The sequence below is a fragment of the Seriola aureovittata genome, chromosome 5 (assembly GCF_021018895.1).
Source record: "Seriola aureovittata isolate HTS-2021-v1 ecotype China chromosome 5, ASM2101889v1, whole genome shotgun sequence".
Classification (NCBI taxonomy): Eukaryota; Metazoa; Chordata; class Actinopteri; order Carangiformes; family Carangidae; genus Seriola; species Seriola aureovittata.
The window spans coordinates 27,182,850-27,200,254 of NC_079368.1; the positions used below are offsets into that span (position 1 = coordinate 27,182,850).

Below are 17,405 nucleotides of genomic sequence, written 5' to 3' on the forward strand. Positions count from 1 at the left end.
GCATGAAAAGTCATAAAAACGTCATTGTACAGTAAGGCATAAAAATGACATATTATAGTAAGGCATAAAAAGCCATAAAAACGGCATAGTATAGTAAGGCATAAAAAGTCATAAAAAAACGACATAGTATTGTAAGGCATAAAAACGACACAGTAAGGCATAAAAAGTCATAAAAACATCCTAGTATACTACGGCAGTGGATATGAAAAAAAAATTGAATACCATTGATACAAAACTAAAATGTCAATGAATCAGTCCCGAAAAAAACATTTACAAAATTAAAACAGCAGACAAGTTAGCCAGTGTAAAATAGGTTTTATTCTGCACTTTAACATCACTGAAGCAGCACAAACATGCTGCACTTTGCATACAAACGCTAAGGCAATATTACTGTGTAATAAAAATAAACTTCAGAATGACAAAGGACAAAGCACTACATGAATGCACACTTTAGTGAAATGTGGAGGAAATCACGAGCAGACCAATCACCGATCACAACACAGTAAAAACTCGTAATGGACAATTATAGTCAGTAACAACAACTGGATAAACACATGACATGAGCAAACACTTAATGGGGTTTAACCATTATATAGTTTCTTTTACATAAAACTAAAGTTATATGTAGAAAACGTTGCCTTTAACAACATATTAAGTATTCATAACCAGAAGCTGCAAAGTCTATCAGAGAAAAAGCTGCACGTTGAATAACACACAATTACTTCATTTTGTACAATACAAACAGCAATTTTTATATTCATAGTGCTGATGGGTTGTTTCTCATCTCTGTTTGCAGCATGTTAAGAGGTCTACGTTGTGGAAATGGAGTGACTTTGAACACTTTGGCACTTCAGTGCAGGAAGTCAGAAGGTCATAAAACACAGTCCTGAGGTTAAAATATACACAGTGGACTAGCATATATATTTTAACATACTGAAATAACTACCAATGCCATTATCTGGTTCAACATAAAAATGCTTCTCTGTTGACACTTAGGATAGTTAAAGTTGACTTGTTAGCATTACTAAGTTTCTTCATCAAAAATAAAAGTTGCCAGTAACAATCCATCTTTCAGGCACCATTACCCTTTACACCAAAAACTGTACATTAATTTTGTCACCAAGGATCCAAAAGGTAGAGAGAATGAAAACCATATTAAAAGGGGCAAAATGTCAAGATTTCAGTGATGTCCTTTCCCAACTGGGCTAGTTGGTTAAATAACTTTTGATACCAATAATATAGTTTTTGAGTAGCTCACAGTGTAAATCATGTATTAAACTTGACTATGTTACAACGTCTTCTAGATCATGGTAGATGAAGTTGTAACAGTCAGTTTATCTTTTCCTCGATCATGGTAGATCACAGTGAACAGAGACCTAGCCTGTAAGTCTGTTGTGTTGTTGAATATGTTCCATGGAGTGAAACCCACACACCAACCAGCAAACACACACGTATTGGACGTATTTTAGACAGCTTTATAGTTACTCTTTCAGCACACAGTCCCACTTTTCCACAAAAGTGCCTGTACAGTAAATAAAATATAATAAAGGAAAAAAATGATAGTTTATCCAATTATTTTATACTGCACACTGTTTCCTTAAATATGTATATCACACTTAAGCAAAAGGGGTCTTCATACCACAATTCATTTAAGGAGAGTTGATGACTTAACAAAACATCAAAAAACACCACACAAAAATAAAACAAAATAAATTCTGAGAAACAAACATAATGTGACAAGAACAATTGAACAAATAAAATGCTGGAGTGGACGTTGGATGTGTTGTCAAGCTGGAGGATTCCTTGAATGTTTTTAGATATAAATTTAATTTAATTTCCCTTCATACAATCTCATCATTTTCCATTAAGAGGTCTTTCTTTAAATACTCACTTTATTTCTCCCCTGAGTTACACTGTCTATTCTCTTTTTCACCGTTTACACATAAAAGCCAAGCTCTTTATCCCTCTGCTCTACTGGACTATTGCTGATTACCAATGTGGCCTGATATGTACACGGCTTAAAAAGAAGTCTGACAATATGTGTTACATCAGGCATTGGTTGTTCAGTGAATACACCAGAGGCCCTCTTGATGTGAAAAAGGCAATGTAGAAACCCTATGTTAAAACTTTGCATAATGTTTGGCAATCTCTAGGTAGCCACATATAGTCAGAAAAGTAGTAACTGGACTAAACATAAAGAATTGAGTTTGTCAGTATTAACCAAAGAATAACATTTCTACATCAGGAGTGTACAAAAATAAATAATAAAATTAAAAGTCATCATTATTTTAACTATGGAGTGGAAAAAGTAATGCTTAAAATAGGTGAAAAAGATAATGGTATTGTACAGGGCATTTCTTAACAAAAGGGAAACTATACCTATTATAACTATATTTATTATTTATTTATAGGTAATTTATGACTAAAAAGATGGTGGAGATTGACAAACACAAATAATAAGTGTCATCTCCACTACCATGTAAAAATCCATTTTAACCTTCAGTAGCCTACCAGTGTTTGGACTGCTATACAGCATAATATAATTTACCTAGTGTTTGTGTTTTGGTGTTTGGGTTTCTGCTTATCAAGAGCAGTTGACAATCACAAAGAATATTTAAAGGTGACTAACTGTAATTGCCCACTTTCTGATATTATTGTTGTCATTTGCTTTTCAAAGTAGAACATAGATAATTAAAATGTATCTCAAGGTTTCAACAATGAAAACCAGATTTCCACACTGCCTTTTTGCCAACACCAGGTGGCCCTCAAGTTCCATGCAGGTTTACTTATGATGCAAAGTCAAATGTCCTTATCTTTCCAAGTGCCCTCACACTCTACCTTTTCACAGATCTCATAAGACTGTGTTAGTGCAAATGCAGTGATATGGAAGCAGTATGCTTGCACTAAGATAACTATGATCATCTCAAAAGATCTGTGATTAAGAGTAAAATGGAAAACAAAGGGAGAGAGTGACATAACATTGGGAACAGTGAGAGTTTGTTCTAGTTCTAGTTAGTCTTGGGGCTGAAGCTGACACCTGGCCAGTCATAGGTGTCTGGCAGGAAGGAGTCATAATTGGTGTTCCAGACAGTAGCACGTACGAAGCTGTCCTTGTCCACAGGCTCAGGGTAGCGGAACGCCATGCCTTTAGCATAGACATACTCCACCACCTATAGAGAAAAAGAGAATGATGGCATTCAAGAGGAAAGGAGAGACACAAGCAGTATACAGACAAACAGCAACAGAAAAGGCAGCAGCAGGGCAGCAGTGTTGTGTCAACAAAATGGTGTCTTGAGAAATTGTTAAACGATATCCAACTTAATGGTATTGCTTAAAAAGTCTGTCGGGCTGTGGCGAAACAGGGTTATGGATTTGGAAAATCAGATGATGACGGAAGAGGTAAAACTTTGGAGGAACGGTGAAGGCTTGTATTAACATTAACAGGTTTATCAATAGACAAAGTTGGGGCATTTAGTTTGTCAGCAAGAGAAATCATCATTTCCAGAGACTTACCTTGACAGCCATCTGGATAGAGACCTCTCTGATGTTGGAAAGAGGAGGATATAGTCTTCCTTCTTCTAGCTCTTTATCCGCCAGCTGCTCAGCAAGGGTCTGGAAAGAGTATAAAAATACTTTTAGGGTGCAGATGAATTTCTATAGTTAGACACAGACATAACAACTACCATTATTACTTATCTACATATTTCTCTGTTGTTTGCCATCCACACCAGTGTGTAGTCATGAATGTATTATGTGCTTTTGATTGAGAAACATGATCTAAAATAAGGATAATACTATATAAGAAAAATAAGAATTGTTAGATCAAGTGATAGAAATGACCAAATCACTGCCACTAATATTAACACCATGCAAATGACAGTGTCCTCAATATTAAACAGAGTGCTGGCAGGAAAGCATCATGTGGTTTTCGTCATTAATTGCATTAATTAGTGTTATGAAGTCAGATATAGCGCAGCAAAAGAAGGAAGAACACAGATGGAAAAAGTGCAAAGTGGGATTAGTCTTTTCTCATCTGTTAGTTGTGTCTGAGTCTAGAAAGAGAGGGAACAGGAGACATCATAGGGTTAAAGAGGGTTTAGATGAGCATACAGAGCATATGCATACAATACATAGTCAGCAAGAAAATGCAGAATGGGGTGAGGGCAAGTTTAAAGATGAGAGTGATGGAGAGAGACTTAGGACTACTTCAGACCTTGGCAGCTTCTAGAAATACTGTGTCACTGATGTGTCTCACTCCACTCAGGATTACAGCCAGGGCCACACCTGCAACATACATATAGCATGGGTTTTTAGAAGAGATTGCATGTAGTTATTGTCAAGTGATACAGCATTTTCCCACAGGGCAATCACTAGGAAAAGTAAAACACTTGGATTTGTTTATTCTTAACACTAGAGACTATTCAACATATCGTAACATTGCTTCACTTTTCTTTTCTCTTCACCTGGGAAGATGTAAGCATTGTTCCCTTGTCCAGGAGTGAAGACGCGGCCATCACTCAGAGTCACTGGACCAAATGGACTACCACTGGCAAAAAGACATCTACCCTGTGGAACACAGAAAACAAAGGGGAGGAGTGATGAAAGGAAACAAAGAAAAGAATAAAAAGAGGAATGGTGATTTGACAGCATAGGAACTCCTGCTTTGTCTATGAGTTAGACAAACAGAAAGAGAGAAAGAAAAGTCAAAAAGAAAGAATGTGTACATCAGTGAGTGTGTAGGCATCCTCTGCTGTGCACTCTGCTTTATTGGTGGGGTTACTCAGGGCAAAGATGATTGGTCGTTCATTCAGGGTTCCCATGGCCTTGATGACATCATGGGTGAACAGACGTCCAGCTCCTGACACACCTGAAAGTGGGTGAGAGAAACAATAGTTGCTGTGGACTCTAGTCTACCTGTTTTGGTAAAACATTTGCACATGGTTTGCACACCGTTTTTAAAATGATTATTTCCCTGCAAAGAAAACTCCACAAAAAACTTGAACTAGTGATTACACAATCCAAATCTTTGTCAAAACTTGCCAGCGTGTAGGTTGCTAGCTTGGAGGTTGTTGTGGCCAAAGGACAGGCATATACCCACAGCCTACATTCGCTGAGTCACACCAAGTTACATCTGATTTAGTTCACAAGTGCTGTTCTACTGGGCAGTAAAGGTGATTCTTTATCAAATCAAGTTATTGGAGTTTATTATTTTTTAGAACTGTTGCTATATTTACTTTGCTGATTATTTCTTTTCTTTCACTTGAATGTTGTAAGTTGCATTGCGTAAATAAAGCTGAAAGAATTTTGTTCCTTTGTGTTTTCATTTCAGGCTGTGAAGCAACAAAATGTGAATTTTGAAAGGGGGTGATTGTCTTCTATACCCACTGTATACTTTGGATAATGAGGCCAAAATTACAAGTATACCTTAATAATAAAACTTTAAAATGAAGATTCCAAACTGTACTGAGAGGCTTTAAAGTTACATGAATGCAGAAAATGAGAGGTTCCTTACCAATGATAGCTGTGGGTTTTATGGTGTTGACAGCTTCAAGGAAGCTCTGTACATTCCCTGGACTGTCATGGACAAATGCCTCCTGATTTGTGTCCGTTTCCTGCTGTCTACCCTGGAGTCACAAACAGTGGCACACAAATAAATAAATAATATCATAACCAAATATCCATTGCACAAACAGTGATCCAGACAGGAAGCCACACAGACATCTAATGCATGTTCTAGTCAATGTTTTGTTACAAACACTAACCTTTACTAGTAAGCCATATTTATCAAACATCCAGATTCTTTTTCTGGCCTCAGCTTGACTCATACCCGTCTCCATCATGGCCATGACAATCAGATTGGCAATTCCAAGGGCAGCCTATGGAGAAAAATAATTTCATTAAGTTAAACATGTTAATGTTTGTGTGTGTCAAAACTTGAACCCTTATTTTTAAATTAGAGAATGAACAAATCATCCTTTTTCTCAGACATGTTATGGTGAATTATATCATTTATAACTTAATGTTATAATTTCTTATTTTTTACCAGTAGGGGGTCAGTAGGGGACAGGCCTAAAAAAAGGCCTACTCTCTTATTTCGATATATGGGACTTCGATGTTCGATATTGAAGAGAAAAAGGAGAGGAAACAAGACACAGCAAGAAAGAAACCAAAAGCAAGAGAACTTGGACTGACTGATTATTGGATAAATTTTAGTTTACCTCTCCAGCTCCCAGGAAAAGCACTCGGTGTTCAGTGATGGGTTTGCCAACGGCTCTCTGAGCTGCTAACAGACCAGCAAGGGCTACAGACGCAGTGCCTGGAAATATGCAAAAGAACAACAGTAAACAGTGAAGTCTCTGTCTCTTTTCTTAAGTTATGCTCCTTCTTTTTGGTTTAATTCCCATATAACACAACTAATTAAACCACTGCCTTAGAAAATGTTTGAAGACAATGGGTTGTATGTGAACCTTGGATATCATCATTGAAGGTGCAGTATTTCTCCCTGTACTTCCTGAGAAAGCGGAAGGCATTGTGATTCCCAAAGTCCTCAAATTGGATCAGTGTGTCCTGTCCATATTTGTCCACCACAGCCTCCATGAACTCATCAATCAGATCATCATAGGCTTGTGAGCGGTCTCGCTTCTGGTACAGGCCCATGTACAGTGGATCCTTCAGGAGAGTCTGACAAACATGAAAGGATAAACAGTTTTCACACTATACTCTCACAAAAGCAGTGACACACAAACACACACAATAAACAGAAAACATACACATAGCCTTATTATAGCGTCCTACCTCATTGTCTGTGCCAACATCTATCACCACAGGCAGACATCTCTCAGGTCTAATGCCGGCACACGCAGTGTACAGGCAAAGTTTTCCGACTGGGATGCCCATTCCATAAACACCCAGATCCCCTAATCCTAAAATACGCTCTCCATCAGTTACTACTACTGCCTACAGAGAGAGAAGGGGGAGGGGGTGAGAAGTATATAAATCAGCAAAATTGCAAATCAACATTTTACAAGCACACAACTGTGCTGGACCTTAGCCAGGCAGATGTAGAAAATGTGGACAGTAATGGGTCAATCAACGAGACTTCCTTAGACTTACTCTGATTTCCATCTATTCATAGTTGTATCACCACAATATCTATTAGTGACTATCTCAATATTAACACAGTTCATTTCTATAATGAACACAATAATATAGACATTAGCTCAAAAGGTGTTATCGTGGGGAGGTTTTCAGGTACTACTCACTGCAACATTAGTTTCTGGCCAGTTGTCCAGGATGGATCGGATGTGTCCTCTGTCCCGAATGGAGATGAACAAGCCTCTGGTGAGAGAAACAAGATGTGACTACATGACTACTTCATGTTATGAATCTATCTACAATAAAATAGAAAAAGAAAATATATATATCCACTAGAACAACATCTTTAACATTATTTCAGTCAAGGGTGTTGACACAACTCCAGAAGAGTCCTTTAAATATTCAAAAGGTTCATCACTTGTGAACAGGAGGCAAACTTTGTGCACATCAGGCCAAGCAGGGGGAATGAAGACTACCAGCATGTAGGATATTTCTCAGCAGAACACCAGGGACAGATATTTCTGATTAACTCTTTTTTCCTTTGTATTAAATATGTATTCCTGAGAGTGCTACAGGTACAGTATGTCTGTCATCAAATAGAACATGCATTAAAGGTTCAGATTATTAGCAAAAAAACCCCAGTAGTTGATTCTTTTAATCTAATTTTGCTTTTTTTGGAGTTGTTACTTGAGAGTTTCACTGCATGCTTACTTGGGTCTTCTAAAGATGTGTCCATACTGCGTGCAGGCCAGGCCTACAGTGGGAGTGTAGACTATTGGCATCAATTCATCTATGTCTTCCATCAACACCCTATAGAAAAGCCTCTCATTCCTTTCCTGGATGCCCATCAAGTAGATGTACCTGTGTGGAAAACAACAAATGCATAAAAGCACTACAGAGAACATTTTGTGGCTATACTTTCTAGTTCTCCCAAATATGCCTTTACTTCTGTAGGGGATCAGTCATTTTCTTGAGATTTTTCTGAAAGCGCATGGCTTGATTGTCCTGAGTCTCCACTTTAGGAGGCAACAGACCATGTATCCCCAAAATCTGTCGCTCCTGTAGAGAGAAGGCCATGCCCTGGGGAGAAACACACACACACACACACACAAAAGAAAAAAAGGAGTGAGCGGGGAGACAAGGAGAATGAGGGTAGAGAATAATCTGAAAGTCAAGTAGACTTGAGTGACCTCAGAGTTCAACAGGTACTGTGGTTGTGCAAATACAGTATGGACAGAGGGGCTGCTGTTTTCAGCTTCGACTCTGAACGTCTGAACTCTTCACCTTTCCATTCCACACGTTTGCCCATATTAAATTAGGTTGTTGCATTTGTACACATCACTGCCTACAGGAAATGACTAATCAAAGCTCATGAGTGAAACGCAAACTCTGTTAGAGAGGTTCCTCCACTGAAAGTTGGTCTTACAAATGTTAAATATTTTGCCCCTTGACATTTCCTTCATACTCTCTGGAAAAATGAGCAAGCACATATGTGCAATATTACCTCTCTCTGCTGCATGGAGGTGTAAAGCAAATATGTGCTGCTTTGAAGTTTCATACTTAAAATATTCCTCAGCAAAATAAAACTTTAATCACTGAACCAATTTTCAGTACCCCCATTGCAGAAAATGTTCACATACTGTGATGTAGTTTTGACACCAGAAGGCGCACTGCATTACCTATGAGCCATTAAACAGAACTGACCTATTGACTCTTTACAGGAGATATTGACAGCTGAGTGAAAGGGGGGACACCAGATGAAAACATTTTGCAGCAGGGGATAGAAAGAAAAGGAGGCAAGAGGGGGGATTAGCCTAAGAGAAGCCAATGAAAACCACTGAGAAACAATGATTTATAAAAGAGAGAATGGGGGAGCTGAAAGAGGGGTGCAAAGTGTTTTCATTTTCCTGCAGTGTATGAGCGCGTGCGTGCGTGCGTGCGTGTGTGTGTGTGTGGGGGGGGGGGTTTACAAGCTCAGCACTGAATGAAATATGGGCGTACCACATGGAATCCATCACGTCTGGGGCTGGGGAAGGGGCTGATTATACTGTGACAGCGATGAAAGCTGAGGGCTCCCCTGGCAAAATGCTGAGTCATGCTGATGGAGCATTTCATTTCACTCAGCTCTGGTACTCAGTTCCTCTCAACATCATGCAACATGCTGCAAACCTCTGATATTTAGTTTTTGTTGTATCTGTCTTAGCTTAATCTGAAAGTTGGAATGCCTTTCGGTTTGTTCAGATTGCTGTTCATTCATTTTGAGTGCTTCGAGTGATTCAAACAGGTCTGAAAAAGTAGCCTAACCTATAAAAAGTAAAATAATGCACTTCCTGAAAAGTTGATATTTGTACTGTTTGTGTATGTATTTCTTAAATATATCTATCTATCTGTATATCCTAATATTCGTGTATGTGCTTCTATATTCTGGAAGTGAATTGAAACAACCACATAAAATCTATATGGGTTTAAACAGTTAATGGTTTTTCAAATTAAACAAGTATACATTAGATGGGAAATCACTGGTTTGAGATATCTTTCTTAGTTTATCATTTATAAGTGTTAATTAAATTACCCATCCTTTTAACAAATTTTACATTTTACAAAGATTTCATATATTTTGAGTCTACATGGTGAAAATCTGTATTTTATAACTAATGAATAAAATTGAGGTACAGGAATGTGGGATCACAGCAAAGCATCATCTTACAAAATATGTATAAAAATATATATATTTGATTTTATCGTGCTGAAAGTGCAATGTAATAAGCAATGTCTCTCTGCAACACTATGACCTTTACGGCGAATGTGTGAGTGAGAGAGAATAAGAGTCACGATGATGCAGTCTGCTGATGCAAGTCACATCTGCTCAGGCAGATATAGTCGTCTTCTTCTAAGTAACTAGCACACTGCTGTTTTTATATTGCTTTATGCAGTTTTTAAGTGTTTTTAGAAGGAAGACACAATGAATTAAATGACTGTTAATGCTACAAGAAAGTCAAGGGGGCTACTGACAGATAGCAAAACTACTTTCAAAAGTAAAGTACTAAAATACCTGTGGCCTTAAGCCCTCTTCTGCCTTTTAACTCTTGAGTTGGTTTTGATAAGCAAACAAGTTTCTAAACTAGATAAAATGATTTGAATGAGGAATCAGGCCAGAAGTGCAACGTGAACGTATTTACTCTGCGTACTGTATTTCTAGGGCCATTAGCCAGATAACCTGTGACCAGTTTTCATGCAGCATGGTATGTCTATATTAAGCACAACATATCTAGTCTCATCTAAGTTTAGCATAACCTGCACAGAGTAAGATCATGTCACTTCAAGCAGCCACAGGCTCGTGTTACAAATGTCATTTTTAACCTCTTGGCAGGCTTGAGATCTAACTCTTTTGAATTATTTCATGGCCTGAAACAACATTTCTTCAGCTCAAGCCCCCATCTTGCTAGAGTAAGTGACAGCACTGTTGGGTGTGGTTACAGGGGCATGGCAGGGCAGGGCAAGTTTATTTGTACAGCACCATTTAAACACAGGGCAGCCCAAAGAACATGAAGCAAGACACATCATTTAAAAAAAGCAGCAAGCAGCAATATAAAGAGCAGAATGAAATATGAAATAATGAAAGACAAAGAATGGCAGGAAAAGGCACCTTGTGCGAAACAGACATAAACATAAAATAGCATACGAAGCAGTTGCAAATAGAAAGACACTTTGGCAATGGTTTAATGGACATTTCTGACCACACTGAAAAAGTGATGCTAGGTGCGGTCAGAAACCCAACTGACCAACCCAATAATTCAACCAGTGCTTTTCAGCCTTCTGTCAAGTTCACAGATTTAATTGTTCAATGAAAAATGAGAAAGTGTTATCATCTGAGCTTTAAGAATCAGATTATGTTTTTCAGCAATTCTTTTGTTAGGCAAATGATTCAGAAAAAAAAACATGCTAGGTTCTTGTCAGTAATTATGGCAACAGTCAAGTCACGTTTTAGAAATAGAAAAATAAGTTTTTTGTTTTAATCCCGCTCTCAGTACTTGAAAAATGACAACACAGGAACAGCCCCTTTGAATAGATTAAAAATGAAAAATAAAATTTGTTAAGCTTCCTATAAGTCTGACACCATCCCCTTAAGGTCTCTAATTCAAACCAATCAAAGTGCTACAAGCAAGGCCAAGTCAAACAGCAGAATAAAATAAACAGCAGCCAGCTGCCAAAAAGAGGTTTTTATAGTTTTTCAGTAAGTACCTATCACTGGCCTATTGACAAGCTTAACTGAAGCACCTACTGATTGTACTTTATAATGCCATGCTGTTCGTACTGTAACATTCCACACTGCTCCCTGTAACTGCATGGACTTGCATGACCGACTTACATTTTTAAAGTACTGTATATTTGGTGATAATTACATGTGAATGCTGACATATTCTACTTCTTGTACAAATATCATATTTTGAGGATTGATTCAAATTTCTACCAGCCTGCAGAATTATAAATATATCTGTGTTCATTAGGATATGAGGAAATGTAGTCAAATGAAAAGACAGTCTGCAAACATAGAGTAAATTCCTATCCTTCACACTACAACACAACTCTCTGCTATTCTTATCCTGGGATATATACAGTGATATTGACACCTCCAAGGAGACAGTGGAGTGTCAGGGGATTAAAAGGATGGAAAAAGATGTGTATATGCGGCCCAATTTAAGGGAAGGATATGAGGAAAACTAACCATTACTGACAGCAAAACCATGGTCAAAAGGAGACAGATCATAAAAAGACATGTTACATTACATATGCTCCATTTATGGCTTGCAGTCAGTTTCTTTGTAATCCTTTCTACATTGCAGTCAAAGGATATGATATAATTCTGAAATACATTACAATTATTTTACACACAAAAAGCTTATGCCAATTAGCACAATTCAAACATGACATAATTGGCATTCCACAAATGGGCTGACACGCTGCAAGACATGTTAATAAAGCTGCCACCTGCTTAACCACCATGTCTGTCTAAATGCTGCCACATGCAGACATTTTCAGTGACCAACTCACTTTGTTGGTTCGAGGGTTGAGCATGAGGGGCTTGCCCTTCTCTTTGGTGTGTGCCCATCTGCAAATAGAGACACAGGGCCTCAGGGACCAGGTTGTCCTCAACCTGGACAACATGGTGGACAGTCACTGGTCTGGAAGGTGCACAGGTAGAAAGCTGCTGAAAAAGGAAAGAGAAACAAAGTTTAAAACATAACCGTACATAATGTTTTTTTTTTTATTTTCATCTTCCCATTTGGTAGGATCATTATGAAAAGTGCAAAAGTCAGCTACAGTGAGTAGCTGTCATGGGACTCCAGACAGGGGTTCTGAATATTACCAGGCTTTTGCTAGTTTTTTATACTTACGTGGTTGTACATTGTGTGTGAGGACAACTTTGGTTATATTTGTGGAGATCCTAACTGTAAAACAAATATTTCATTCCCATCTCGAGTTGACTTGGTATAAGATTCAAAGATAATAAAAATCCACTCGTGTCAATTTGAATGTTTATGGTGCGAATGCATGTGAAATTATTATCTGACAGATTGTTAGAGTTATTGCTTCTGAGAATCAAGACCTTAAGTGCACTTCTACCATGACCTTTACACATGACATCATCACACTGTTATCACACCTTGAGACAACATTAAGCTAACAGCAATGAAGACTGGCAGCCAACGGACACATCCTTATTCACAGAATCCTGCGAATGTACTTGGTGTACAGGGATAGTCCCACAGTCAAGGATTAAAAACGCTGACAGCAGTGGCTAGTCATTAATCTGTGTGTGGACAGGAGTGATTTAGTGCGTGATCTGAGAAACGAAGCTTTGAAAGATTGTCATAATCCTTTTCGCAATGAGCTCCACATGAAGACAGAAGGCGACATCAGCCAACAGACAGAAAAGATGGGGAAGACGGGCCGATAACATGCTTATGTAACAAGACAAAACTAACAATCACAGAAATCAGATGTGGCACGTCATTTCAGTATTTGCATCAACAAATCAAATCTTCTACAGTTCTACAATTTTGGGAGTGAAGGATATAAAACGAGCTCATATACAAATAAACTAAAATGGTATCTGATGGCACAATTTTGATGCAACGTCAACAAGCAAACATTACTGCACACTCACTTCACACAAGGGCCCCTATCCTACTTTCAGCTGCTGATGGCGGCCTGGAATAGTATCGTCATTGTAAGAGCTATGTGATGCATGTGACCTGTGACTCGCTGCTGTATTGTGTTGTGCTGTGTTGTGGTGGGTGCAGAAAGAGGCCACTTACAGTTCGTCTAATGCACCTTTGTAGGTTAGGGACAATTAAGAGCAGCTTTTTTTTGGGGTGTAGCAGAAGGTCATCCCCTGACTCTGAAATCACTTGCAGAACCAATGGACTGAAAGAACAACTTCAAATGTTAATGTCATGTTAGAAAAAGAGATGTAGCCAAAATCATATCTCAACCCAACAGTTATACATGCTAACTTCACTAGTTTTTTAATCATTAATTTTATTACCCTGCTCAAATTCATTTTGGCCTTGCTTAATGTCAAGACCCAAACAAGAGGAAATGCAACTGGACCTTTAAGCAAGTTATGTGGGGGACAGCCACATGCACGCAGTTTCTATTTCTGTTCCTTTAGTGACTGAGGCGAGTATAAGTATTGCTTTTGAAATCCAGGATTCATGAGGAAACAACAGGCGTCTGCAGTCAGTTGTTACCAAAAACGTAAACCTATAGGCTGACAAAAGAGAAAAAAGGCTCCTTTGAATCACTGCATGGTCTGGAACAACATGCAGTTGAGCTCAGGTGGCAAAAGAGCAAACCTATGGCCAGTTAATGTGACAACAGCATTCATCTGTGTCGTCAACATTTTCCAGCTGTCCTCCATTCCTCACTACACTGTTCTTGCTTATACACCCAGTCATAACCACAAGAAAATATAAATGGAGACAAGATAAATAAATGTATAAAATCTCAACATAGTAGTTATAAACCTGACAAGAGACTCCAGCTAAACAATACATAGCACACATTAACTCTATATAAAAATAGAAGCATTTAAACAAGGCATTTAAACAAGATGCTACTCACATGCTACATCAAATAGTACTTGTAGCAGTTATTTCTTATGCCAACCGCTGTGTTTAATCACACTATGCTGATTTACTTTTAATGAACAACTCAGGCAATTAATAAAGTACCACTGACCTTAAAAAAATCCTCAGGAAACAATGGGTGTGATTTTCCATTAGCCTGCACTTGTTGTTAAAGAACAGATTGAGAGGAAGCACTGTGGTCTGATCATGTGCCCCTCTGTTTGACCAAAGTATCTGATGAAGGAAATTATTAACATAGCCAGCTGGCTGAGTCTTGGCTTACAACCACATATCTAGGAAACATTGCCTTGAAAGCCGCAATAAAGCCCGGCCAAAGCAGCAGACAGTAAGTTTAATTCTCTGTTAATTTGATATTCTGAGGGGAAACAGACTTGATGCAACCTCTGTGAATTCGCGTCTTTGTGTTGTACAGTGTACAGGAATATCTACTGGTTTTGAAAATCTAAGCTTTGCTTCTTACTTGTTTCTACAATATATAAAGTCCCAGAAGTTAAGATGAGATCAGCTTTTCATATAGTGGAAATAATTCAGTCCTTTTTGATTTTATTTCATCCCAGACTTTATCACCATATTAACTGCTTGTTTTGCACTTTTTTGTGCCTGCCAAGTAGCAAGGCAATTCTGGCACAAAAACAGTAATAAGCCAGCTTTGTATCAGTGCTGGAACAACTAGTGTGAATGCTCTACCTGAACATAGCCAGAAGCTAGTCTGACGTGTTTGTACCGTATCCATATAGCTCATAAAAGCAGGCAACCAACCCACCTAGAATTGTGTATTTGGGTTGCTTCACCATTAATCAAAATTATAGTGAGCTGGTTATTCTAAGCTTGTGCAGAGATCTCCAAGCAAATACAGTATCTTGCCAAGACTGGAGATGACAAATCTCAAAGTACTGCACCTGACTGGATAAACTTTAGGTTTATTGGCCACAGCTTAAAGATTTATAACTCAGTGCTAAGTAAAACTGGACATTTTGCTTCATGTAGGCTACCTAATTTGGGTTAATAGCTAGATTAATTCTTAATAGATGAGGCAAACTGAACACACAACTGGTACAACCTAGCCAGACAATCATATCTTGCGTTACTGGGTGTGGAAGTACTCTTAACATAAAAAAAATGTGTGCACACAATGACTGTATTGACTGAAGCAGGCATAATGTAATAACAAAAGATGTCACAGGAAATGACCTGCCGACAGACTATGCATCCTGTCTTGACAAGCAATCACACCCACACATATTCTTTCATGTTTAAACTTTTTATGGCCTTAGGAGGTGGAATTTACTGGGATCAGAGTACAATATTATGAAGCCAAAGTAATTTAAACTACTGTATAAAGTGTTAGCATAATAATGTTACCTCAAATGGATAAACAGTGATTAAGCATAGTTACTACAAAGGTAGGTGTGACTTTACTGACAGGTGCTATTATTCTCTTTTTCCTCTCAAAGACTCAAGACTTTGTAGACATACCACACAGTTGGCTGCAATGACAGGTTGTTCCACGTTGATGGATTCAAAAGCTGACATCGATTCACGTTTGAACTGATCATTTAGTGAAGAATCTGTGCAAGTTGTTTGTTATTTGTCTGCTGCTGTGCCGTATAAGTGATGATAACCCAAGTAGGGACAGTAAAATATTTGGTTTCATCACTTCTGTCTTTATGATTTAATATTATTTGCCTAATAAAATGAATGACAATACCTCTTGCTTTAATGCTTCCTTAGAGATGGAAGTGGAGAGATTGGCATGTCAAAAAACTGTAACTGCAACTCTGCAGTGGTAAACTTATGAGTTAGCCTAGCAATCTCATACACAGCCACAAACAAAAAGCAGCTAACACCTGGTGCAAGCTAGCATTTTGCTAGCTCAGAGCAAACGTTAAAACAATCCAAGCTGTGTCGTTATTTGAGCCCCGGTTTCAGCGAACAGCGAACGACAGAATAGCCCACAGTCCCAGTGTTTGTAACCTTTTGTTAAACTGGCACAGCAATTCAAAAGGAAACACTTTTAATGCCTGATGACTTACATGCTGTCATTCATTCAGACCTCCAATTCCTTGCTCGCTAATTCTCGGCTGAGAAACAGGAACTTGCTAGATGGCACAGACTTTCTTTTTTTAAGAGAATAACAGCTCGGCTTACCTGCTCTTGAAATTTATAAAACTGCGTTTCCTTCCGTTGGCAAGGTCACTGTCCCTTAAGCATATTTCTCGTGGAGTTTGCTGTATAAGTACTATGACCAGACCGCTTGGTGTATCCCTTGACAGCAGCCACAGATGCAGCAGAGTGGTGGTGAGAAGAAGAGACCCACGCAGTGTAGAACTTGGCCGCTCATCCAATCACATGCTGGGATTTCCTCCCTGGTAACCGTAAAGACTGCCACATGCGCAAGAATTTTGAAGGGAAGTCACTTTGTCGTAATGACTATAGAAGCAGGTTATCTCGATTTGAGTGTGTGTTTTTTTTTAGTTAAATGAGAATTGTTTTTATGTTTTGTTTCTGTATCCGTTTTTCTGTTGACTCTTTTGTATGCAGGTAAATTTGTTTAAATATTATTTGTGTGAACAGATCGACAATCCGTACTTTTGTGGATTTAAATTTTACACACACGGAGTTTTGAAACAAACATTTCGCCAGTCTGAACCCGGGCTAAACCAAAATCGACTTATCGCTCGGCTTCTGGAAAACACGTGATCATCTGCTGATGACGTCATTTCCGCTTTTCAAAGCGGAAGCAGAGACAGAGCTTCTTTGGTATAAGCGAAGACTGTATCTGGTAGAACAACGCATTCTTCTAAATGTTGTTATCGGTGCCAAGTAACATGCACTATGTTAACGGTTGTAAGATATGAAGCGACGGGACCTGATTAAGATCTTTGATAGTGTGGCTGTTGATGTTGACATTTGTTTTGTTCAGATATGACGTATTGCAATTTTATTGTTCATTGATAATAGGCTAAGCTAACGTTAACTATTAAACCGACTCCTGTTCCCATGGCGACAGTAGACATTCACGTTGCGGACTGAGGGAATAAAAGCAGGGTGCTGAATTTTATACACTGTGATGACGATTAAGATACATTTTAACTAGACCACGTTTTATTGTATTTTTATTATCTACTTGTCCCTAATTCCAGTGATCTTTCTTTA

The 17,405-nt window shown here is 38.3% G+C and overlaps 1 protein-coding gene across 2 annotated transcripts; it reads right to left on the minus strand.

Annotated features, from left to right (window-relative positions):
• Nucleotides 1-295: 295 nt before the first annotated feature.
• me2 (malic enzyme 2, NAD(+)-dependent, mitochondrial) lies at nucleotides 296-16,575 on the minus strand. Of its 2 annotated transcripts, none has more exons than XM_056375990.1 (15): nucleotides 16,398-16,575; nucleotides 12,148-12,301; nucleotides 8,042-8,175; nucleotides 7,807-7,956; nucleotides 7,263-7,338; nucleotides 6,796-6,957; nucleotides 6,468-6,681; nucleotides 6,219-6,316; nucleotides 5,763-5,876; nucleotides 5,513-5,624; nucleotides 4,725-4,867; nucleotides 4,464-4,566; nucleotides 4,214-4,284; nucleotides 3,514-3,612; nucleotides 296-3,170 (listed from the first exon to the last, which is right to left on the minus strand). In XM_056375990.1, exons 2-15 carry the CDS (start codon nucleotides 12,259-12,261, stop codon nucleotides 3,009-3,011), a joined length of 1,752 nt encoding a protein of 583 aa, XP_056231965.1. In that variant the 5' UTR covers nucleotides 12,262-12,301; nucleotides 16,398-16,575; the 3' UTR covers nucleotides 296-3,008. The 2 variants fall into 2 exon arrangements, with proteins under 2 accessions (XP_056231965.1, XP_056231964.1); XM_056375989.1 differs by having other exon boundaries at nucleotides 12,148-12,304.
• Nucleotides 16,576-17,405: the final 830 nt, after the last annotated feature.